Source organism: Helianthus annuus, chromosome 6, assembly GCF_002127325.2.
Source record: "Helianthus annuus cultivar XRQ/B chromosome 6, HanXRQr2.0-SUNRISE, whole genome shotgun sequence".
In the NCBI taxonomy this organism is placed as follows: Eukaryota; Viridiplantae; Streptophyta; class Magnoliopsida; order Asterales; family Asteraceae; genus Helianthus; species Helianthus annuus.
This window is the reverse complement of record NC_035438.2, coordinates 63,017,043-63,043,873: the sequence shown is the minus strand read 5'-3', so window position 1 is coordinate 63,043,873 and position 26,831 is coordinate 63,017,043. Positions and strand designations below refer to the sequence as shown.

The following is a 26,831-nucleotide window of genomic DNA, read 5'->3' as shown; positions in this document are numbered from 1 at the left end:
TGAAAGCAGAGAAATAATAGTGAATTTCATGCTCTCTAAGAAGGGTAAACGAACTATGGCTCTGGATCTAAATATGTTTTAATCCATGTCCGTGAATACAAACATTCACGAAAATGTGTTGCAGTTCTCATATCTACTACGACAGTATTCAATGGTCCCTCTTAGATTACCAATGGATACCCTAAACCATGAAATTAATACTATCATCGACAGATTACCAGTAGCGACCTACAATCCTACACTCGTATACCCAAACATTGATCGTCATAGTGAGACCTAATTTGTTATAACCTAGCTATGGTAATCCGTTAGTGAAAGAGAAGATAATGCTTCATTTGAGATTTGTGCCTACGCTTTCTAGTCGCGTTTCAGGGTGGAAAGGTTTTCCGATTGACTATTCCTTGATAACTCGTCAGGGATGTTTATAAGATCCACGATCAAACTATTCTAGTTCTTTTTTTCAGTGGGATCCTTTTGCGACGGTTGTGCCCGTCAGTTCGCTAAATCTGTCAGTTATATAAGCTATATATAGCCACGAAAATATGCCTTATATGGCAACCCAACATCAACAATCTCAAACCAAAAGATAGAATATTTGTTTCTTTCAATACCTATAACTACATTTTAAGTCTTTTTTCTCCCCAAACCTCCCTAGTTATACCCTCTTTGTTTACTTGGTTGTAAATAAAATTTTATTATTGGTCTCAAAATTAAAATCCGCCAAACTTGGAATCCTCCTGTGAGCTAGTCTAGACTAACAATATGTTGACAAGATGTGAACATCATTTACATGAGTTTCGTTTTAGCCCTATTAATGATCATTTATTACCTAGCTTTCCGTGTGAAACATAGCTGGAAAATAGAATTTGATAGTGTAGGTCACATAATGGGGATTACATTGTGGTGAAAGTCACATCATGGGAACTACATTGTGTTATAAAGATAATTTAGTATGTGTGGGCATATAAATCTGGATAGGAACTAAAAACCATACACGTAACTCATTAGAAAAACTATAGAAATCTCATGTATGTTAGACTATACGGAGCCATGAGGGTAAGGACAGAGCCCCTACCCTGCCATGTAAGTGCCACGTAGACCATGTGAGTTTTGCCTTGTACATCAAAAAATGGGTGGTGTTAGGGGCATAGGGATTTTGAAATTTTACGTTCAAAAAAAATCAAGGGGGTTAAACCAGTGGTCAAGGGCAACGCCCATGGAGATGTTGCCTTTGGCAAGGGGCAACGACCATCACAAAGAAGCATGGGGTGGTGTTGGGACGTAGAGGGGCGTTGCCCTCCCCCTCACAATGCCCCACACTGTGTGGTCTTACCAGCGGACAATTAATTAATCATACACATGTAACTTAAAACATAGGGTTGTTATTACCTAACTTATATGATAAACCAACTCATTAACACATTACAAGACCCATTAGTGAATTGATCTTCATATCCATGTATTTTAATACAAAAAATAAGCTTGTTAAGGTCCCTTAGTGTACTGGTCATCATACGCAAGTAACTTCACACCAAATAACATGTTATGACTGCCAACAATCCCTATTATACCTATTAGAAGATAGAATACAAGCTAGATATAATACATCTGTTTATGTTTACATGTCACATTATTATTATTATTATTATTATTATTATTATTATTATTATTATTATTATTATTATTATTATTATTATTATTATTATTATTATTATTATTATTATTATTATTATTATTATTATTATGTTAGTTTAGTTAGTGGCGGTTACGTTATTAATCGGCCAAGTATATATGTAATATTAGGATGAACTTTATTATTCACCAATTCTAATAAAAGAACATATTCATCCCTGTTCTCTCAAAACCCTAATATCACTACGTGAAAAAGGGGCTACGGCCACACTTTTGGCAAAACCGCCCTGCCACACATTTATAAAAATGTGTGGCTAAAGGTTATTCATAACATTTTAAAACACTTTTAGCCACACATTTTATTATTAATGCGACCATTTATACTAGTTCAGAACCTTTAACCACACTTTTAGAAAATAATGTGACATTTATTAGACACAAATCGAAATGTGTGGCCAAATGTGATCTATAACCACATATTTTTGTTTCATGTGACGAAAAAATATGTCTTTGACACCTTTAGCCACAGTTTAAGAAAAAAAATGTGACATATATTTGCTACAGTAGCAAAGTGTGGCTAAATGATATATACGATCACATTATATATTTTTTTGTGACCAATAACATATGTATTCAAAACCTTTAGCCACACTTTAAGAAAAAACTGTGGCATTTATTAATCACACTAAAAAAGTGTGGTCAAATTTAATCTACGGTTACTGTGTTTGTTTCGCATGACTAAACACAAAACCACTCCAAATCTTTAGCCACACATTAAGATAAAACATCCACATTATAAAAGTGTGGCCAAATGTCTTCTACGACCACATTATATGTTTAATAATGTGGCTAAAATCCAATACATATGGCCACATATATTATTTTATCTAACCAAATGTTAGACAATAGTCACATTTAAAATTACAAAATTTAATGTGGTTTTACATTAACATTCGTCACACAATCATCATTTTGCTTATTTTGTGTGACGAAATGTTATAAAATGTCATTAAAAAAATGTGTCACCAAATCTTAAAGTTACTACATCTTTAAAAATTCTCCTCAAAATATTTAATTCCAAAATTTAAACTTCCACCTAAAATATTTCATCCTAAAACTTCCCCCCAAAATATTTTATTTTAAACTTAAACTTCCCCCCAAAATTATTTCATCTTAAAACTTAAACTTCCCCCAAAATATTTCATCCTAAAACTTAAACTTCCCCCAAGATGTTTGATTAAAAACTTTCCTCTCAAATAATATTATTATTTAAAAAAACTACATTATTATTCCATCTATAAAGAAGCAAGTTTTTTTGTGCATAACCACTTGTACCTTATGCTTTGGGACTTTTCAAAAAAAAAAACTTGATTTTTTTACTTTTATCACAAAGGTTTTTATCTTTTGCAGTTTTAACCCTACATAATTTGTTTTTCTTTTATTTTAACTCAAAACTTTTCATTATTTGCAAATTAACTTTACAACTTTTGTCACTTATACTTTTCATCTTTAGCAAATTTTTGTTTTACGTATAGTTCTAAATTTTTCAAGTTAATACGACGCAACGTACGAGTGTGGTTCAACTTATTTATGTTTTGTTTCAAATTTTTCAAGTTAACACAGCGCAACGTGCATGTGTGGTTCTACGTTTTTACTTCTATTTTTTCATGTTTGACAGGTTCGTCGCAACACGCAGATCCTAGGTCGAGTTAGTGTTGGTGGTTGATGACGGTTGTGTGACATTAGTACTATTTGACACCGTTTTACGCCCCGCCGGGGTGTGCTTTAGAGGTTTTCTAAAGAAAAAATGGTTATGCATATGGTTGTCGTAACCTTGGCTTCGGGGGTTTTCCAAAAAAATTGATTTTTTTTTTTACTTTTCACCCAAAAGTATTTCATAAATTACTTTTAACCCAAAACTATTTGTTTTTTTTTTACTTTTAACCCAAAACTCTTTATCTTAGCAATCTGTCCTTACAACTTTTTTTACTTTCAACTTTGGTCCTTTATAGTTTTCGTTTTTCGCAAATTTTTCGCTTTATGCTTGGTTCTAAATTTTGTGACTTAACACATCGCAACGTGCGTCTTTGGTTTAACGTTTTTACGTTTGGTTCTAAATTTTGCGAGTTAACACCATGCAACGTGCGTGTGTGAGTGAACGTTTTTACATCGCTTTTTTTTTCCCGTTTGACAGGTTTAATATAACGTGCGTGTCCTATATGGCTGAATTGCTCTTCTAGTTAACAAAATTACATAACAATGACATAATAAAGGCTATATTGGGTCGCTAACAACAATCAAGGCCCAATACAATCAATTAATGAAAGTATGACATGTTATTGGGCGTTCACACCTAACTATGACTAGTATGATTACTACACTCATATAAAACCCTTTTAGAGCAACAATGACATAACAAATGCTATATTGGGTCGCTAACAACAATCAAGGCCCAATACAAGGCCCAATACGATCGATTAATGAAAGTATGACATGTTATTGGGCGTTCACACCTAATTATGACTCATTACACTCCTATAAAACCCTTTTATAGCTATTATGACATGATATAGGCCGTGTTGGGCCACTAACACCAATTAAGGCCCAAAACGGCCCATTAATGAAAGTATGGCATGTTATTGGGCGTTCACACCTAACTATGACTCATCACACTCCTATAAAACCCTCTTAGAGCAACTATGACATGATATAGGCTATAATGAGCCACTGACACCGATCAAGGCCCAATACGACCCATTAATAAATGTATGACAAGTTATTGGGTGTGAACATCGAACTGTGACTAATATGACTCACTACACTCATGTGTTAACTTCATCCATTTTTTTGTTAACGAGAAGGACAATTCGGTCATTTTATATGTAATTTTGTTAACTAGAAGAGCAATTCAGCCATATAAAATGACCGAATTGCCCTTCTCATTAACATAAATAATGGATGAAATTAACCCAATGGATTAAAATGACAACCGTGAAACCTTTTTGAACCAATAAGTAAAAAATAAAACATTTAGACTAAGTTGCCAAAATAAACCATACCACATAAACTAAAATAACATTTAACTCATGAAATTAAATATGATTTCCCAATATTAAGTTCCCCCCATTAAGTTCATCTCCAGCCCCGTTCCTCTATCCCAATTCCCAAAATTTTTGTTTTTTCCCTCTCATCTTTCCCTCCCTTGTAACCTAAAATCAACTCTGTGTTCTCACATAATTAACCCGGCAAACGCATCACCTGTTTCTTTTTTTTTTCACATTCAAAATTTTCAGAAAACCGCTCTCGCCGAACACATCACCTGTTTTGTTTCCTGAAATCCGGTGGTAGAAAAGGGTAGGGTTAGAATAGGGATCGGTGGATACCACCACAGATCCGGTGGTATAAGGGTAAGGTTGGACACCGCCACAGATCCGACTCAAAATCACCGGTGCTGTAGAAGTTGATGATGCCATCATCGTTGAACACCCTCTGCCTCGGTTTTTCTAAGAAGGTACAGAGGATTGAAGTGGATCTGGTGCTACACATGTATAGATGATAAAAAGGATTGAAGTGGATCTGGTTCTACACATGAGTACATGATTCAAAGGATTGAAGTGGATCTGGGGCTACATATGATATTTGACACCACAACCGTCGGCTACGGTTTATTTGGGCAATCCTCGACTGTTAAGGGAAGGTTCTGTGTACATTTTCTCTATTATAATGATTAGATGTTTAGATAATTTTTTTAGCTAGTGGATTTTATCGAAGTCGTTGTGGTGTTGCATGTTTGGAGATATGTAACTTATCTGGGATTAATTGATGTATTGTTTTTGAAATTGTTCTGTTTTGCTTTAGCATTTTAGATTTGTTGTACATCACATTTTCATCAATGTTGAGGATAGATGGTCTAGTGTCCGATATTGGTGTTATCTTTTTGTTTCTTTAATACTGATTGCAATGTTCTATTAGGTGAATTCATTAGCTCCATTGATTACATTATATCATCAGTTTAAATTTAATGACACATAACATGGATCTTAGTGTGTGATCTTACTCTATCAAGTTGTCTGGTTATCCATGATGGTGGGATAAGATAGATCATATGTTTGATTACTCATACTGTCAGGTGGTAACCAGAAGCTGTAAGTTTTTTCTTGTTTTACAACACATTGTTTTACTCACCCATATGGTTAGTTTGAGCCTCTTATTTAGAAGCATATTGATGCAGTTACGCGTGCAATCAAATGGCTCAAGAACACTTAGTTAATCACAGACGATAAAGGAACCAAAAGGTTCAAGAACATAGATCGTTCTATTCAGTAATAAACCAAAAACTGAATAAACAATAAACCCTAGACCCTAATTTATAACTATAGAAAAAGATAAATTAGGAAATTCAAATTTTAAATAAAAATATAAGATATGATGATATCCCCCTGCATCACATATCTTCTTGTATAGTGTAGTAATCGTCCCTGATAATGGTTAGTAATAATGATACCCCAGAATTCAGATGAACAAATTCAGAGCTTGCACACAAATAATATTTCTCTTCGCTTAAATCTCATAAGTTTATGTGCACTAATTTCATGAGCAATGCTATAATCATCATATTAAGTGCCCATTTCTTTGCATCCCCATGAATTTTTAACATTTACTTATACTCTTGTCATATCTTTTATCAGGAAGAAGACTTGAAACTTCTGTCAACGGGGAAGCAAAACTCTGGATCTTCCCGAGAACTTTGAAACTCCTGGTGTTGAGGTTATCACTGGTTAGTACTCGTGTACGTTTAAACACTACAAAATCATGATGAAATCTTTTCAAGTCTAAACAGTTATTTGTTGTTATCAGGTCCTCTTGGTCAAGGTATTGCATGTTGGTTTGGTTCTTGTTGAGAAGCAATTGGCTGCTCGTTACAACAAACCTGATGCTTAGGTTGTCAACCACTACACGTAAGAATTCATAGTTTTTTTGGGCTATTTGATGTATTTGTTTTTTAAGAGGGACTGTGACTGTGGTTTGCTCTCCTTCATGTTTTACTTGCTTCTTTTTTGTTGTTAATGCTCTCTTTTTATGAGATGAAATACCACTGTTTCATTGGTGGCTTGTCATGGTCAACATCCGATAGAGCTTTGAAAGATGATATTTCAAAGTTTGGTTATCCGAAATAGTCACTGTTTGTTTATTGTTTTTAGTTTGTTCATAATCTGAAGGAGTTAGTATAGATTATATTGTTTATAGGCTAATGACTCAGATAAGATATCATATTATACTTTGTGGGTACAAGATATAATTGATATGCAATACTTTCTACAATTATTAAGCGGTTGTTTGTATTCACATGTGCACATGATTAATTCATTCTTTCTATGCTCTAGTATGTTCCATATTTTCTCATTCATTTGTCGTTAAAAATGCATATTATAACTATGTTTTCATTGTGATATTTATATCTGCATAATGATTTTTGTACTATTGTGGGGTCCCCTGAAGACATTGGCCCTATGTTTAAATTTCAAAGAAATTAACCATTCCTTCCGTTTGTGTGCATTCTCTGGTCCAAATTTTGTGTGCATCTTGTTCTGTTTATTTACGTTAACCTCACAAAATTGTAGGCTTATATTTATATTACTTTTAGAAAGTATTTCAAGCGTATATTCATTCATCTGTTGTTTTGTAAATGTTTAACGAAAAACCTAAGCAGAAAACCAAGTTTAAATCATCATCAAGACCGTCAAGACCATCGAAATGGAATTCTATACGACTCGAGCTTTCAAAGGCCTGAATGGAACAATATTTTATTTTTCATTGTGCTCTATCTTTGTTTGTTGATCGAAAGTTTTTCTTTCTGTTTTGCTAAATTAATGGACAGAGCTAACACATGGGTGGAAGGTAACCTAGTCCCAGAGGTCGCTATGGTGGTTGTAGCCGTGGAAGAGATCTTCCAACAAGTTTTTTGGTTTGTAATCTTCGTCTTGATTGGCGGTATGTTCCTGATGAGTTCATGTTCCTTTTGATGAAAGTACATACTTAGTTACTTATGTGCAATTATTGGTATAGGAATTGGATGTTATACTTTTGGCATTATATCACTTAATGTGTATTAGGAAAACAAAGTTGTTACAGTTGTAAGAAACTGATCAACAGACTAAGATGATCACAAAAAACTTGTTACAATTTAAATCTAACCTTTTTTTGTAATGAATTAATAGTACACTTTGGGTAGCTTTCAACCCGCTAAGAAAAATGATAACCTGAATCGACACCTACAAAAAGAAAAATAATTTACAACCTAGACCAATTTTAAATTTCTATGTTTTGTTCCATTTGGTTTTATAGTTTGTTACTCTGGGATGATTTTTGTTCACCCCTAGCACATAGTACACACACTTATTATAGTATGAGTGATATACATATCTGTGTGTTTTTAGTACTTAGTAATAAGTCTATTCTCCATGCTTCTCAAGATGAAACTCTAATTATTGTGTACCTGTATTTCCTTTAAAATATTTGTGTGCTTCAATGCCTATGCATATCTTTTAGTAATAGCATGGCTATGGTGATCATTAAAGATCATATTTTTTTCACACATAAGTCTGCATATCTTGAATTGAATGCCATTGTGTTTAAACATATTTATAAATTAATTATATTTTCATTTCGTGTTAAATACAGTTCCTAGAGGGATTCAGCCCTAAGAGCACCACCAACAAGTAAGGAAGTGGTTGACCAAGATGGGAGCAGATGCCAAATGTGCCATTTGCACGAACCAAAATTTCTGATTCACCTTAAATTGCTACCTTGCATCCAGAAATTGATCTGTAGATTTCTTTTTTTTAGAGCTTGATCCCCCAGGTTAGGAGCAAACATTTAATTCAGATAAGCCTAAAAGTCTAGACTATGTTTTGTGATATACAAGAAGCATATTACAATTACAGTTTAGAGATTGATCCCGAAACTTAAACAACGTAAATGTGCAGATTTTGCAAAGCCAAAGGGTTTCCATATGGTCTATACACTCCACAAATGGCTATGTAATACCCTTTTCGCCCACTTATTTGATGACCATTAACGCAATGTTGTCATATCTCATGAAGATTGTAGAGGTTCATGAATGCAAGTGGGTTTGTTGTTGTAAGTGCTATTAGGAGTGATGCGGGTTCCATTGCAATTGCTACATCATTTGTAGATACCTTTTGTTTAGAAGTTCTGTAGCTTTAATACTCTAATTGAGGCCTTATGTATGAATTTTGGTATGTTATTATTAATACCATTTGGGTTTTAAGTTTTTTCATGTATAATGTTCTTTTTATTTAACAAAAAAATGAAAACAGAATGGATATTACATGAAAATAGTTGTGACCAAAGATAAGACATAGTCACACTTAAAATTCTAAAATTTCATGTGGCTTTATATAACCATTAGTCACATCATCTCCATCTCCACTTTGATTTTTCTTTGTGTGACGGAATGATACCAGAATTTTAGGTGACCATTTAGGTGGCTATACATAATCACTAGCCACATGATCGTCTGAATGATAGCAAATGTCACGGAGAAAAAAAATGTGACCAAAGATTAAAAGTCACGCTTAAAATTACAAGTTCATGTGGCTATACAAAATCATTAACCACATAATTCTCAGTTTGTTATATTTTGTGTGACAAAATGATAGCATATGTCCTGGAAGAAAAAAATATGTGTGACCAAAGGTTAGAGTATTGCCACACTTAAAGTTACAAAATTCAAGTGGCTATATATAACCGTTAGCCACACAATCGTTACGTTGTTTTAGTTTTGAGACGAAATGATAGCAAATGTCATGGAAGAAAAAATATGTGTGACCAAATGTTAGAATATAGCCACACTTAAAGTTACAAAATTTCATGTGGCTATATATAACCATTAGCCTCACAATCATCATTTTGTTTTATTTTGTGTGACGGAAGGATAGCATATGTCATGGAAGAAAAAAAAAATATGTGTTACCAAAGGTTAGACAATAGCCATAATTAAAAAAAATATGTGTGACCAAAGGCTATACATAACCATTGGACAATAGTTTTTAGCCACACTTACAAAAAATACATGTGACTATATAATAGAAACAACCACATGTACAATACATTCATGTGGCCATTGCTACCCTTTAGCCACGCTTAATAAACCAAATGCTTGATTAGAACTTTTTTGCCACACTTTTATTTAACCAATGTGGCTAAAACAAGTTTCTTTGGTAAATTCATGTGACTATATCATAGAAACTGCCACACATAAATTTAATTCAAGTAGCTGTTGCTACCATTTAGCCACACTTAGTGGAGGGCATGCTTGATTCCAACAAAAATGTTGATACCCTTTAGCCACATTTTTAATACCTTTAGTCACTAGACAGTGCATGTGGCCGTATGATACCTATGATGACTGGACCTTTGGTCACACTTGACCGGAAAAAAATTGGTGTGGCGAAAGGCATACTGCCACACTTTTTTGGTGTGGCCGTAGCCTATTTTTGACGTAGTGATTCCCTGTACAACACACACACGAACACAAATACGATGTCGATTATGATGATGGCTTCCGCCAACACGTGGTATCAGAGCCCATGGTTAGAAAACAGAGAATTACGATCGGAATTACACGATCCCGGGAAGAGACGGATGATAATGATGAACAACGGACAAGGAAACGGGCGTGAAATAAACAACGATCCCGATTATATAAGTCCCCGATTACCCGCGATTGCAATCTTGAAACAAGAGATTGCAATAATGGAATTGCAATACGAAATTGCATTACTGGAATACGAATCGGGACGTCACGAAGATAACGGAGATGCAGGCGAAGTAATAACACGGAAAGAAGATAATTCAATGTTACAAGAAATTGAATTCGAGAAACAGGATAAAGAAGAAAACGATCCTGAAAGAGACGAGATGGCCTGTGAAGATGTTCTGAATAAAAAGGATAAGATAAGAGACGACAAGGATAAGGCAACGATCAAGAAATCGATAGAAAACCAAAGACATTACAAAAGAAAAATTAGGAATTACAACGATGATTATCAAGAGGATTATGAAGAACAAGAAAATAATCGGACGCAATGGCATGATGCTCTGTTTTTTAAAGAAGTTTATACAAAAATCACTTCTGCAAATAAATCCGAAAAGATGATACAGAGAAGAAAGAAAGATTTAGTGACGAACTTTAGCAACAAAGAAGAGAAGGCTTTAGTGACAGAAGAAGAATTTTTGGCGCCAAGGAAGAAGAACAAGATCATCGATGAATGGGAACCTCTGCCGCTGCAAACAAGCGTACGCGTATGGACATTCTGAATCGCACGAATGGGGTCCCGTTTACGAGCCGAATTAACCAGTTTCCATCGATTTACATACTCCAACAACAACGTAATCCGACACAAAACATCGGTTCTGATCTCCGACTCGCTCCTCCGTCACCAATTCGACCGGAAGAAGTGGCGACAGATGATGGTTTCATATCTACGTTGATTCCACAACAAAACTTCATCAACTACCATATGAACCAAAACTTACAAAGTGTGGAAGAATTCTGGGGAAGAAATCTCGCGGGCGAAATTCAAAAAGAGGAACAAGTGGAGCGGTTTAGACAGATGTATCATTTCTGTGAAGAACGGACGTTTGTTTTGGAGAACACGGGGCCGAACAGGTTTGCTGGTGAAGGAACCAGCGGCGGAGGCGCTGGGGATGCACTGGAGGAAGAAGTGCAGTCGTTTCATATTTTTACTAAAGCAGCGGACATACTTACAAAGGCACTGCAGCCAAAAGATTTCAATCGTCTTAAAGAAATTCTGCATATTGCTTCTATCTAGCTTACGGGAGGGTATTAGAAGATAGAATATAAGCTAGATATAATACATCTGTTTATGTTTACATGTCACATTATTATTATTATTATTATTATTATTATTATTATTATTATTATTATTATTATTATTATTATTATGTTAGTTTAGTTAGTGGCGGTTACATTATTAATCGGCCAAGTATATATGTAATATTAGGATGAACTTTATTATTCACCAATTCTAATAAAAGAACATATTCATCCCTGTTCTCTCAAAACCCTAATATTCCCTGTACAACACACACACGAACACAAATACGATGTCGATTATGATGACGGCTTCCGCCAACAATACCATCACCGTTGATCCCAATACCTCCAGCAATGTGAGATCTCAGGCTTCGATTCCTTCTCTTCGATTCCTTTTCTGAAGGTATGCATGTATTTCTCTATAAGGCCACCCTGGGCGGTGGCTTTTTTGCACGTTATACTTTTCTTCCAAGTGTGAAACAAACAAACAAACCACCGCCACCCTACAAAATTAACGTGTGATAAATGGTTTCCGTGATAAAATTGACGTGTGATAAATGGAAGGATGTGAGGGGTGTGAGGGTTTATTGTAGGGGTGTTCAAAAAACTCGTAGCTCGCAGCTCGCTCGAAACTCGCTCGAAAAAAGCTTGAAAAAAGCTCGGCTCGAAATTGGCTCGGTTGTAAACGAGCCAGCTCGGCTCGGTTTGTTAACGAGCCGAGCTCGAGCTTGGCCTGGCTTGGCTCGTGAGCTCGTGAGCTGGCTCGATAAGGTTTACATACTTCATTTTTTTGTCCCACATCGTTTAGAAAACAAAAACTAAAGGACTATCTCCCCTATAAAAGAAGGTAAAAACAATGTACAAAGTAAATTAACTATTTATACTTGCATATTTAGCCATATGGTTAAATTAAATGGCAACTATGGCCCTTAGTCTATGAAGAAATTCATTTTTAAATGCTTTTTAAGTAGTAAATTTTGCGGTACTTTGTTAGTTCGAGCTATATCGAGCCGAGCTAGCTTGAATTCTAATCGAGCCGAGCTCGAGCCTCAAATCTCAGCTTGATTTATAATTCGAGCTCGAGCCGAGCCAGCTCGAATCGAGTTCGAGCCGAGCTCGAGCTGGGTCTAGCTCGGCTCGCTTACAGCCCTAGTTATTGTTGGGTGTTGTGAGTGATAGACATTTCCACTAAAAAGAGTTGTGAGTGATGGAATAATGGTTGATGAAATGGCGAAAATTGATTGGATGTTGTGAGTGATAAATGGGTGGTGAGTTATAACCACCCCTACCCCTAATGTAATTACTTTTTATCGTCAACCAATTACAAGTTAATTAATTAATGTGCATAGATATTATCGTCTTACAAGAAAACCTAGATGTGGATCTGCACGCGATACAAACGGAAACGTAGACATAGAAGAAGGCATGAGCCTAGGCAATGCAAGCTAAACAGAAGGCCAGACGGAGAACCGTGCAAGCTTAGCTAAAAGCTAAGTCGAGGACAATGCATGAACTGTTCCGGACAACAATAAAAGATTTGTTGCACCAAAAGGGTGCGCCTAAAAATTCCATCGGGGACGCCTCAGTAAAATCCATCCGAAAACATTACCCACACCTTGTTTATTGACGATGGATCCCCGACAGGACCTACCTTCACCAACAGGATAAATTTGGTGAAATTCAGAATGTTTTGTGTTTTGCTCTATAGTGTCTGAGAATCTGAGATATTAATATGGAAGATATGTATCATTTTTGTGGTTAAAATATATATCAACTTCAAGGCATTATACATGGAAATGTTCTTTTCTACTATATAAAATAGTTATTGACTAAAATCAAGGTTTATGTATTAGTGGTTCAATTATTAAAGCCAAATTCATAATTCAACATTGGTGGGGACAGAAAAGTTGTAATTTTCACACACCACATTTCAATACCGAAATACAAATATTCTTAATCATGAATCCAAGTGTCCACTACAAAAAAAAAAAACCCGGTTTAGGTATTCACCATCCCTCTTAGTTAGGCCTATAAATAGACCTACCTATTCCTCCTTCAGGAATCATCAAGCAATAATAAGCTAAGCACTTTGTTTGCTAAACTAAGGCTTTCATTTGGAGTTCAAATATGGGGAAACTGGGGGCATTGGTCTTAGCTAGTTTTCTACTAGTTGCAACTTTAGTCAAGGTGTCCGAGAGTAGAGTGGCAAGAAAGGACTTGGGTTTGGATTTGGGTGGGATTGGAATAGGTGCCGGAATTGGAATTGGACTCGGAGGAGGTGGTTCAGGGTCTGGAGCAGGTGCAGGTTCAGGTTCATCAGGGTCTAGCTCGTCCTCTAGCTCCTCAAGCTCGAGTTCTAGCTCAAGTTCGGGTGGAGGAGGAGGAGGGGCAGGGTCAGAAGCTGGCTCGTCGGCTGGTTCTTATGCTGGATCTGGTTCAGGAGGTAGGGGAAGAGGAAGAGGTGGCGGTGGTGGTGGAGGAGGTGGTGGTGGTGGAGGAGGAGGTGGTGGTGGACGCGGAGGAGGGTCGGGCGAGGGTCATGGAGAGGGAAGTGGATATGGGTCTGGACATGGAGGTGGTGGAGATCGCAAATAAAGTGAAGTGATTGGTAGGTGTTTTTTTCTTAAAAGATATATATGAATAAGTTATGCATGCATGCATGCATTGAATGGTTACTTGTGTATTACGTAGCTTCTAGCATATGAAAAGTGTCATGTTCGGTTGTGTCTCATGATTCTAGTGTCATTGTAAAATTTGGTTTTCTTTTTTCTTTTTAGTGTAATATTGCTTTCAATCAATAATAAGTTATTAATGTTTATTTAGCTATTTTATTACAGTGTGTAATATTGCTTTCAATCAATAATAAGTTATTAATATTTATTTAGCTATTTTTATTACAGTTTTAGTTTATTCATTCATTCATTACTTAGGTCAGAAAGTTCTGTATTACAAAGGTTAAAAATATTTTTTAAATAACATATCATATATTTCAAAGATACTCTAAATAAAATTAAAGAATAATAGCTTACGGTGTAACCATATTATTTATCTAACTAAAGAAAATCATTATTATTTAATAGGAGAGAGGTACGGTAAACAAAATCTAGACTTCACCAGAAGTTGACACAAGTTGACACATGACATCCAATATTTAATAGGAGCGAATGGCATGGAAACTAACTTTTAGGTGTCCTACAAAGTTGACACGTATCCCCCATTATTTTTATCTGTTAGATATAGAAGATAGAGGATTGGAATTTGATAACCCGACAGTTGTAAACGGTTTGGTTAATGGAAGAGGTGGTTCGGTTAATTCAGTTAATTAACCGTTCGCTTTAGACGTGGATTAATTCAGACTAGTTTCAATTAATAAAACTAGTTGATTTTCCATACACGCGTTGCGGCGGGGACCCAATGACTGCAAAACGTTTGTCAGTAATGGCAAGCAGATACCGAATATCAAAACATAAATAAAAATGTCGTGAAAATGATAGTCACTCCGTCCTAAAAAAACAATTTTAAATAACATATATAATAATAGGACCCACACGTCCTACACGTTGGAAGTTCGGTTGTTTTCAGTTCAGTTATTACGGTGCTAACACGTTAAAAGATGGATGAGCTCGGTACCGGTAACGGCACCGAAATTACCGATCCGGAAAATCATCGAAATTAGGTACCGGCACCGAAAATGCTCGGTACGATACAGTATGGTATTTGAAGGTAAAAATCAATAAATACAGGTATGGTGCTAGACCGGTGTCGAACCGAAAGTAACGATTCTGAAAACGCCAAAAGGTGGGTACCAAATTGGTATCGAAAATGATTTGGTATAGTAAATTTGGTACTGATATGATACCGGTTTGATGACAGGATTTGATACGATTTGCTCATCAATAATCTAAATATCCAAGTTAATTTACATGCTACAATTCATTCATTACAGAAAAAGACAAAAAATAAAGCAAAATAGTTTTTGTGTATATAAAACCCCATTCAAACGAAATACAGTTTATTTACTGTGTGTATGAAAAGTAATTTAAATGGTGCAATTACTGGCATTGCTACGTTGCTATAGGATTTGATGAGCTCGGTACCAAACGGTACAGAAAATACCGTTACCGAAATTCCCAAAAGTGGGTTCCGGTATCGAATATACCTGGTACGATACGGCTTGGTACCGGTTGGTACTGGAATGGAGCCGGTATTTGAGGGTAAAAACCGATGAATACTGGTGCCGAACCGGCACCGAAAATATTCCCGGTTTTGTAAATTTGATACCGGTACCTGATACCATTTGCTTGTTCCTTAGTGATGTTACTATTCATTCAATTATATTGTATGAAAAGTAATCTAAACGGTGCAATTACTCGCATTGCTACATTGCTACAGGATTTGATGAGCTCCGTACCAACCGGTACCGAAAATATTGTTACCGAAATCCCCGAAAATGGGTACCGGTACCGAATATACCTGGTACGGTACGGCTCGGTACTGGTCGGTACTGGTTCGGCACCGGTATTTGAGGGTAAAAACCGGTGAATACCGGTGCCGAACCGGCACCGAAAATACACCCGGTTGGTATATTGGGTACCGGTACCCAATACCATTTGCTCATTCGTTAGTGATGTTACTATTAATTCAATTCTATTTTTATTACAAATATATATATTTTTTTATTGAATACTGTTCATTCAGTTAACTTTTTAATATATAGTTAATTTTTTTATTGAATACTGTTCATTCAGTTAACTTTTTAATATATAGTTAATAGTTAATTAATAGGTAATTTTTAATATATAGGTAATAGGTAATTAGTGGAGGATTCAAATGAGAAGCAAAATTTGGTAAGAAGAAAAAAAAATCTTTTCAACCAATAAGAATGCTTCATTTTACTTATTTAATATTTACATTTAATTTTAATGTAAGGGTATATTTGTAAACTTACATAGATCATTAATTTCTAGTTTTCCTTTTTAATAGCTAACTACATTAAATTTGTAACTTATTTTCAAGATATATATTTTTTAAAAAATAAAAAAATTAATTTAGAGTGTAGGACAAATTACTAGGTGTGTAGGATAAATTGCGAGTTGTGTAAGATAAATTTAAATTAATATGTGTAGGATATTTTTCGAAATGTGTAGGATTAACTTTTTATGTATATAGTAAAAAAAAATTAGTGTAGAGAATAATAGTAGTTATGTATAACTAATTACTTAAAGATAGTAATAAATGAGATGAAAAAAAATACTACTTTATATTTTACAATTGTACCCTTTATTCCTTTGTTCTCTTAAATTTTCTTTTCAAATGAATCTCCCCTAAGTAATTATATCTTGAGTTAAATAGAAAATATATCAATTCTTATAATTTATGAAAGAGAAAAAGCACACTAAAATGTTATTTATCGAAAATTATAGCTAAACTATATTTAGTGGAGAAAGGGAAATCAAGTTACTTTCCAAAGCGATTGACGAAATTGAATTATGGGCTGAATTAACCAAACTGTCTTATGACGATTTAGCGACAAGAGCGGCATTCAAACAAAAGGTCAAAAATATAGAAGTTAAAAAAGCCAAGGATCTACAGTAAAAAGCCCGAATTAATTGGCTCAAGTTTGGTGATGAGAATGGTTCATTCTTTCATAGAATGGTTAATATCAATCTGGCACGATGCCGCTTACATAGCCTGAACGTTAAAGATGTTTGGGTTAGCGAACCGAACGCAATCAAGAACGAAGTCAGGATGTGGTTCAAGAAGCACTTCTCTGAACCAATAAGGAGACGTCCGAAATTCTCCAACCTAGGATTGCCAAGACTGTCCGAAGAGCAGGCCGTAGGGCTTATAACCCCTTTTTCGGTAAACGAAATTAAAGTGGCGATCAGAAATTGCGACGGAAGTAAGACGCCGGGACCCGACGGTTTTTTGATGAAATTCTTTAAGGCTTACTGAGAACAACTCAAGCCATTGTTAGTAGCCTTAATGGGGGATTTCCACAGATTAGGGGTTATAATGCGTCTTTCGTGGCGCTCATCCCAAAAATCTCTGACCCGCAAACCTTGGCAGATTACAGACCTATTTCTCTCGTTGGATATTTGTATAAAATTTTATCTAAGATCGTCATGAATTGGCCGAAGCAGGTTATGCACACCATAATCTCCCCTACCCAATCAGCCTTTGTAGGTGGGCGAAACATCCTTGATAGTCAGTTCATTGTTGGGGAAACTGCGTCATGGGCGAAGAAGACTAAAACAAAACTTTTGAATTTTAAAGTTGATTTAGAAAAAGCTTATGATTCATTAAACTGGAAATATTTTCCCAGATATGGAACATATGGCCTTTCCCGAAAAATGGATTAATTGGAGCGAAGGATGTCTAACTTCTAGTAGAGGATCGGTTCTTATTAACGGGTCTCCTACGGGTGAGTTCGGGTACAAAAAAAGGTCTTAGACAAGGAGACCCCATCTATCCTTTCCTCTTCATAATCGCCATGGAAGTCCTAAACATGTTTATGACAAGGGCCATTGATTTGGGCTTATTCCATGGTATCAAACTCCCCAATGACGGACCTCTTTTGTCCCACTTATGCCATGCGGACAATGTTTTATTCATAGGCGAATGTACGGAGCATAACGTCACAAGCCTTAATCGTCTTCTTAGATGGTTAAACCTTGTAACGGGCCTAAAGGTGAATCACCGCAAGTGTCAACTTTACGGGGTGGGGGCAGACGCAGAAGAGATAAATCGGTTCACTCGGATTTTGAATTACGATATAGGTTCGTTCCCTTTCACATATCTTGGCATTCCTATAGGGGTCAACATGAAACGGGCTGGGTTTTGGCAACCGGTGGTAGACAGATTTAACCAAAAATTATCTAAATGGAAGGCAAAACACTTGTCTTTCGTGGAAAGGGTAACTGTCACACCCCAACCGATGGCGGAATCATCGGGGCATGGCACTGAGCGAAACAGATTGTTCAGAAGTTTCCATAACAACTATTTATATAATCCAGTTAAAGATACGTCCCATACCGTATCTCGAATAAACAAATACATTACTAAAGATAACATCCAAACAAGTAATTCTGTTCCGACAACTCAGATTTTAATAAAATGAATATTGTTCAAAATGCTTCTAGAGACTCGATCTGCAAGATCTACAGACAACTCTGCTCTAGACGCTTATTCCTAGCTCGCCTTCCTAGCAGGTAAGCATCTTAATTGCCTGTCACATACGTTAAAATAAAGTCAATACATATAATGTAAAGGTGAGCATACAAGTTTAATAATAGCATGTAGAGTTCGAAATAGTTTACGCATAACCAGCACGTACACAGAGGAAAACGAAGCATGTTAATTATCGACATGGACCTATCAATACCAGTGACTGCGGGTTGACTGTCCGAGACAGTTCGCAATACATGATTACCACCGTAATCCATGCAACTAATTGTCCTTAACAACCCCCGTGTGAACGGGTGCTGAGTCCAAATTATAGTACTACGTCGTTAAGGCAGGTAGACAGTATTCCACGTGTAAACACAGTCAACGAGCATTCATTTAGTCACGTAATACATGCAATTTGGTTGGCGTTCAAACAATTGAGTAGTGTGTTCGATAGTGGTTTTTGATAAGTAACGTATGTAACACCCAAAAGTGCTAAAAGCAAAAAGGGATCGAGTATACTCACAGCGGTTGATTGATGGATTGAAGGGAGCGCTCGAGAGTAGGGTTAGCCTGAACAATTCGATAGCATAATGATGAATAAACGTAGATTGGAAACAAGTGTAAGTGGGTCGAACAGCCTGGTCGATCGAACGGCAGGTTCGATCGAGTGGGTTGTTCGTTCGGCGGGACAATCCGTTCGGACAGCCTGCCCGATCGGCTGGTAGGCTCGATCGGTTGGACTGTTCGAGTGGATTGTTTCTTCCTTTGGGTAGGATGTGTTTGTGTATGATTGTTTGAACTTTTGAAGTTTTTGTTGTAGCATTTGAGAACACTGAAGTGTACTTACCTTTCAGGTCGATCAATCGAACGGTCTATTCGATCGGTCGGCTTAACCGATCGGTTAGGAACTTCAGCAGTAGTTCTCAGCAGGGTGTCACTCGATCGAGCAGCATATTCGATTGAACAGCCTGTTCGTCCTGATAGCATGTTCGATCGGGTGGCACTCCAATGCGTCGAACGAGTTGAAAATCGATTCGGTGTTGAAGCATAATATCTCATGATCCGAAGAGTAATGTTTACCAATCGAACAACATGTTCGATCGGGCATCGCTTCGTTCAATACCATACTTCATGAAGTTGTGAAATGTGGGACCCTGTGCTAGCCGATCGGCTGGCCCGGTCGATCGACTGGCATGTCCGATCGGCTGGGTTGTTCGTTCGAACAGCCTACCCGTTCGGCCAGCATTCTGACAGGGTCGGCCTTTCGTCTAACACTTGGCTGTTTTGATTTTTTTGACATAATTTCGAGGTACTCTGACAACGAGTTGAACCATAGACGTGGGTTCTTACTTGCTTCACTGGTTCGGACAGGAATCACCCAAATCCGGCCGGTGAACTGTTCGGATCTTAACGTTTAACCTGGAGTCGGTGAACCTCGTAGATAGAATCCGAATCTTGAAATACATCGCTGTTAGATGATTAGTGAGTTGGTTCAAGCTCCGTTTCTACCGGTTTTAAGGCATTGAGTGTAAAAGAGTTGAAAGAAAGTTAGAATTCCTCCTTTCAATCCTTCACATCGCGTAAATGTTTAGATCTTCGGTAGATCTTAGCTTGTTTATGTGGAAATCGGCTAGATCCGAGCCATTCATGGTGGATTGAAGCCAAAACATGGTGTTCTTGAAGAACACCATGATGACATCACCCAAGAACGCCTAGATCTTGGTGATTTCACGGTTAGGAATCAAAAACTGAAAGATAGTAAGGTATAGGAGCAGGTTTTGATTAAGAAAGTACAAGATTTAGGATGGAAACCTTCCGAAATCGGAAGAAATCTGAGGAAAGAGGAGGAGCACGAGCTGGTCGGTCAGAACTTTCCAAAAGTGGTAAAGAGTGACAATGACAGCCCTATTTATAAGCTCCAAAAGAGGAAAGGGCTGGCCGATCAGCCAGGCTTCCCTGATCGGACAGCCTGCTCGATCGAACAGCCCGTTCGATCGGCTGGGCTGTTCGATCGGCTGTTAGCCTGATCGATCAACAGCCTGGTTCGAGGGTTCGGGCGACGATTTCCGATATCTCGGTTTCGATCGAAGGCGTTACGAGTACGATAGAGTTTCCTATTCAAATTACTTTCAGTCCCAACTACTATATCTAACATACAATCATCTATAATTCACCTTATCCTAACGTTACCATTCGTTGTAGTTCGATTTCGATTGTATTCGATTTTGAGTTTCGAGCTTCGATTCGAGTTTCGATTGATTAACACACACACAACATAAAATAAACACGCACAGGTAACACATAAGTCACACACACACGTATAACAACACCCAAAGTTCGCGTAATTCGAGTTTCGAGTTCGATGATAGTTAGATCGGTTTGATTATAGATTAGTTGACTTTATCGCATTGTTACTGCCTACCATTCACAGTCATAAATCGGTTCGCGTTAAAACGTTCGATTACTTCGATTCTTTCTGATTACAACACTTACTCCACATAATACAAATAAAACTGAAAATAGACTATCTACAGTCAAAGAAAGTCAAAGTTGACTTGGACTTTGACTTTGACTTTGACTTTGACATTCGAAAACACGGGGTGTTACAGCCTCCCCTTGTTAGGGAATTTCACCCCGAAATTAGGCTCGAAGCCGCACAGCACCGTGAATTACCAATTTGACGCTTCAGATCTTCACTTATACAATTGTGGGTACTTGGCCTTTATGACGCTTTCGAGTTCCCAAGTGAACTCCGCGCCTCGTTTGCCTTCCCATCGAACTTTCACGATAGGGATGCGTGAGCGTCTGAGTTGCTTGGTTTGGCGATCCATGATCTCGACAGGCTTTTCCACGAAGTTTAGCATTTCGTTGACCTGAAGATCGTCGAGGAGTACAATCAAATCATGGTCAGCTAGACATTTTCGGAGGTTTGACACAGGGAAAGTCGGGTGGACATTACTAAGTTCCTCCGGTAGTTCGAGTTTGTAGGCGACTTTTCCAATCCTTTCCAGAATCTGAAAAGGTCCAACGTATCGAGGCGCTAGTTTCCCTTTCTTGCCGAATCTGACTACCCCCTTCCAAGGTGATACCTTTAGGAGTACGTAGTCGCCAACGTCAAATTCAAGGGGCTTGCGTCTTTTATCGGCGTAACTTTTCTGTCTATCCCTGGCCTTTGCCAAGTTGTCGCGAATCTGGAGGATTTTGCCAGTCGTTCTTGTAGTAGCTCGGGACCGGTTAACTGCGAATGACCGATCTCGTGCCATACAATAGGCGATCGACATCTTCTTCCATATAAAGCCTCGAATGATGCCATTTGTATGCTGGCATGATAGCTGTTGTTGTACGAGAATTCGACTAGCGGCAGATGTTTGTTCCAACTACCACCGAAATCCATAACACACGCGCGGAGCATGTCTTCAAGAGTACGGGTCATTCTTTCAGTCTGTCCGTCAGTTTGAGGATGGAATGCAGTACTCAGATTAAGTGACGTACCAAGGGCCGCTTGAAACGTTTCCCACAATCGCGAAGTAAACCAAGCGTCACGGTCTGAAATGATGTCACAAGGCGTACCATGATTACGAATGATCTCGTCGGTGTAGATTCGGGCTAGTCGTTCTACCTTGTAGTCTTCCCGTATTGGCAGAAAGTGGGCTGATTTGGTCAGACGATTTACTATAACCCAAATGCTGTCGTGACCTGAAGGCGTGGGTGGAAGTTTGGTTATGAAATCCATAGTTATACTCTCCCACTTCCAGATGGGAATTGGAGGTTGTTCGAGTAAGCCAGAAGGTCGTTGATGTTCAGCCTTGACTCTTGCACAAGTCAGGCAACCTCCAACACAGAGAGCAATATCCCGTTTCATACCCGGCCACCAGTACTTATAACGAAGGTCCTGGTACATTTTGTCAGCACCGGGATGAATAGAGTATCAGGACTTGTGGGCTTCGTTCATTATAATCTTTCGCAAATCGGTCCGCTTAGGGATCCAAATTCGGTCCAGATAATAGAAAATCCCATCTGCTTTGCTTACCAGTTGAGCTCCATCATGGTAGATTCTCTCCTTCTTCAAAGTGCGTTCATTAAAGCAAGCATGTTGGGCTTCGCGAATGAGAGCTTCGAGGTTGTGCTGGGCTTGGGTATTGCGAATAAAGAGCAAATAACTCCGTCTGCTGAGTGCGTCGGCAACAACATTTGCCTTGCCTGGGTGATAACGAATCTCACAGTCATAATCGTTAAGAAGTTCTACCCATCGGCGTTTACGCATGTTAAGTTCTTTCTGATTAAAGATGTGTTGTAAACTCCTGTGATCGGTGAAGATCGTACACTTGGTACCATACAGGTAGTGTCGCCAAATCTTCAATGCAAAAACAACTGCGCCTAGCTCGAGATCGTGGGTTGTATAGTTCTTCTCGTGGATTTTGAGCTGACGAGATGCGTAAGCTATAACCTTGTCTCGTTGCATGAGGACACAGCCAAGACCAAGGTTAGAAGCATCACAGTAGACAATGAAATCGTCGTTTCCGTCCGGCAACGTGAGAATGGGAGCATTGCAGAGCTTGCGCTTTAGGGTTTGAAAAGCAGACTCTTGTTCAGTTCCCCAAACAAAAAGGCCTGTCTTTATGGGTAAGAGCGGTAAGCGGCACAACGATCTTAGAGAATCCTTCGATAAATCGTCGGTAATAACCCGCTAATCCAAGAAATGATCGGACTTCAGACGAGTTCTTTGGCGTAATCCAGCTTTTAACTGCTTCAATCTTCGCGGGATCGACATGAATACCCTGAATATTCACAATGTGACCCAGATATTGAACCTACTCCAACCAGAATTCACACTTGGAGAACTTGGCGTAGAGTTGGTTCCCCTGAAGTAACTCGAGAACCAAACGTAGATGTTGCGCGTGTTCGGCTTTCGACTTGGAATAAATCAGGACATCGTCGATGAACACAATGACGAAACAGTCAAGATAAGGCTTACACACGCGATTCATCAGATCCATAAAAACCGCAGGTGCGTTAGTTAGACCAAAAGGCATAACAACGAACTCATAGTGGCCGTATCGAGTGCGAAAGGCTGTTTTGGGTATATCTTCCTCTTGTATGCGCAACTGATGATAACCTGAACGTAGATCGATCTTCGAGAAACACTTGGCACCTTGCAGCTGATCAAATAAATCGTCGATTCGAGGCAAAGGGTAACGGTTCTTGACGGTCAGCTTATTCAATTCCCGATAGTCGATGCATATCCTGAACGTCCCATCCTTCTTTTTGACAAAAAGGACTGGCGCGCCCCAAGGAGATGTGCTCGGGCGAATAAAGCCTTTTTCAAGTAACTCCTGGAGTTGGTTTGAGAGTTCCCTCATTTCAGATGGCGCGAGACGATAAGGGGCTTTGGCAACGGGGTTAGCTCCAGGAATGAGGTCGATACGAAAGTTGATATCACGACTTGGCGGTAGTCCAGGAAGATCATCAGGGAACACCTGAGGAAATTCACGAACCACTGGAACGTCTTTGACTTCAACCTTCTTTTTCTTTTCCTTCTCCGCTACTACAATGTTGGCCAAGAAAGCGTTGTATTCCTTGCGGAGATACTTGCTAGCTTGGACGCATGACATAAGTTTAAGACCTTTCGAAACTGTTTCACCGTACACACACAATAAATCACCGTTCGCGGGCGAGAATCGAATCATCTTCTCGAAGCACACAACTTCAGCATGGTTTTCGCGAAGAAAGTCCATGCCTACTATGACGTCAAAACTTCCGAGTTGCATCGGAATAAGGTCGATTGGAAAGAGGTGATTGTTGAGCTCGAGGGTACAATCACGGAGAACAGAGTTAACAGCGACTTCGACTTCGAATGACGAGGGAAGATAAGAATGCTTACGACTAAGGAGCTTCTCGAATTCAAACGACACAAAGCAGTTATCGGCTCCAGTATCAAACAAACATGATGCATAAATACCATTCACAAGGAACGTACCATTAACCACGTTGTTGTCAGCCTGGGCTTGACGAGCATTGATGTTAAAGGTTCTGGCACGGGCTGCTGGCTGTTGCTACTTAGGCCGCTGCTGTTGCTGGGGTTCTTGTTTCACAACCCGGTTCGGGCACATGTTTGCAAAGTGGTTAGGGTCACCACATGCAAAGCAGACTCGAGCATTGACCGCGGGCGCTTGAGCTGCTGGTTGGCCTTGAGGGGTTGGAAGTAGAGCTTGATGAGCGGCGGCTTGGACTGGGGCTTGACGGGGACCATAGCGGCAGTTTAAAGTGAAATGCCCATAAAGATTGTAGTGAGCGCAGAAACGACAGGCGATTCCCACTGGATGATGGTATGAGCATGTCGGGCAGAGCGGGTGGGGACCTGTGTAAGCGCGCTTAGCTGGCGGCGCATTGATCACTGGAGCTTGTCGATGGTGAGACTGCTGCTGAGCCGGTACGGCTTGCAGAGGGGCGGCAGTTGTTGTCACAGCACAGTTCTTGTTGCTGGAGCTGTTGTTGTTGTGCTTCTTCTTTCTTCTTGATGACTTGGAGGGTTGAGCAGTGGTGGTGTCGACGGTTGACGTGGCGGTGGCTTGGCGCAGAGACTTGGTATGCTTATCCCAGAAACCAGACTTTACCCGCTTGTCATTGATCTCAGCGGCAAGCAGGTAGGTCTCTTCAATCGATGCTGGCTTGGCGGCATGAACGAAATCGGCAATACAGTCGGGTAGAGCTCGAATGTACTTCTTGATGGCCATGTCTGATGTCTTGACCTGATCGGAACAGATGATGCTGAGCTGTTTAAAGCGTGCAGTTAAAGCAGCGTTGTCTCCATCCTTCTGCTTGATGTTCCAAAACTCGTCCTCCAGCTTTTGGCGTTCATGGGGAGGGCAAAACTCGTCCATCATAATTGCCTTTAACTCCTCCCAAGTCAGCTCATAAGCTACATCATTTCCGCGCTTGTTTCGTTCGGTCGTCCACCAGTCTAGAGCCCGGGACTGGAAGACGCCTGTAGCATTGAGGGTGCGGAGATTCTCAGGACAACCGCTTTGGCGCAGAGTGACTTCAACTGAATCGAACCATTGAAACATGGCTGTAGGGCCATCTTCTCCGGTGAATTCCTTGGGTCCGCATGCTTTAAACTGTTTGAAGCTGAAGCCAGTCTTGCTGGCATCCTTAGGAGCGTCGATTCGCGACTCTTCAGACGACTTGCTGGCATTTTCAAAGACATCACTCACGGCTTTTGCCACGCTCTTGGCGATGATAGTAGCGAGACGTCTGTCTCTCTTCTCTTGGCGAGTGAGTGGGGTTCAGTGTCCAGATGACGACATGGTCTGCAACAGACATCGTCGTATGTCTCAGACACAACAAATCGAATCTCACCTCACACGTCTACTACTTACTAAAGCTTAGAAACACGTCGAAACACGCATCACATAACACGTAGGCACACAACCACAGATTTACGTAATCACATAAGCACATAGGCACATAGAGCACAGAGACACATAATCACAGAAGCACATAAGCATGTAGGCACTTAATCATGGATGCAGTCAGAATACAGAAACCTATTATTCACAGCTCGCGCGTCGTTCGTATATAGCGACCGTGTATAGTATATCGAATAATAGCACATATTTGTATAGCATGTCGAGTACAGCATAGTATAGCGTATATCCTAGCATAGTATCGTCTAGAATTGCAGCGACTTGTTACCGTTTTGAGATAGCAGGCAATGCGAGTCGTGTGTGTCGATCGAAGTGATAGCAAAAATCGAACGAACATCAAAATTAAACACATATACAGGCAAATACGCACAAAATACATAAAAATTGATGAAGCATCAGAGTCGGCAGTTGCGGGCTCAGAATCGAAATGCATAAAATCGACGAAATGGACTGTCTGCGGCTACTAGACATTGACTACCCAAAGCGATTCGACTATTCACGATAGACTTGTCGTCACTTTCCGACTTTCGGAATCGCGTTTCTGCCTCGACTCTTGGGCATTCAACACGTATTCCCTAGGTCATACTTGTGAGTTCAGGTCGTTGGAGTCCGTCGAGGCTTCGGTGAGATGAGTAAAAGTTGGAATAAGTTGCCAAGATTCGGGTGTCACCCCTGGCTTAGCAATTTCTTCCTTGTTTTAGTAAAATTTGAGAAGATTATTTATCAAAACATGGATTTCA

General features: G+C 38.8%; 1 protein-coding gene and 1 long non-coding RNA gene across 4 annotated transcripts; both read left to right on the top strand.

The window, feature by feature from the left end:
- Positions 1-4,752: 4,752 nt before the first annotated feature.
- On the top strand, positions 4,753-8,932 carry LOC110884242. 3 transcript variants are annotated; one of them, XR_002561006.2, is made up of 5 exons: positions 4,753-5,329; positions 6,321-6,409; positions 6,490-6,590; positions 7,511-7,623; positions 8,314-8,919. It is a non-coding gene; the product is annotated as an uncharacterized LOC110884242 (long non-coding RNA). The 3 variants fall into 3 exon arrangements; XR_002561007.2 differs by having other exon boundaries at positions 4,755-6,409; positions 8,314-8,493; positions 8,619-8,932; XR_002561005.2 differs by having other exon boundaries at positions 4,755-6,409.
- Positions 8,933-13,561: 4,629 nt separating this feature from the next.
- On the top strand, positions 13,562-14,325 carry LOC110884241 (glycine-rich protein DOT1). Its single transcript, XM_022131931.2, has one exon. The coding sequence runs from the start codon at positions 13,622-13,624 to the stop codon at positions 14,087-14,089; it is 468 nt and encodes a 155-aa protein (XP_021987623.1). The 5' UTR covers positions 13,562-13,621; the 3' UTR covers positions 14,090-14,325.
- Positions 14,326-26,831: the final 12,506 nt, after the last annotated feature.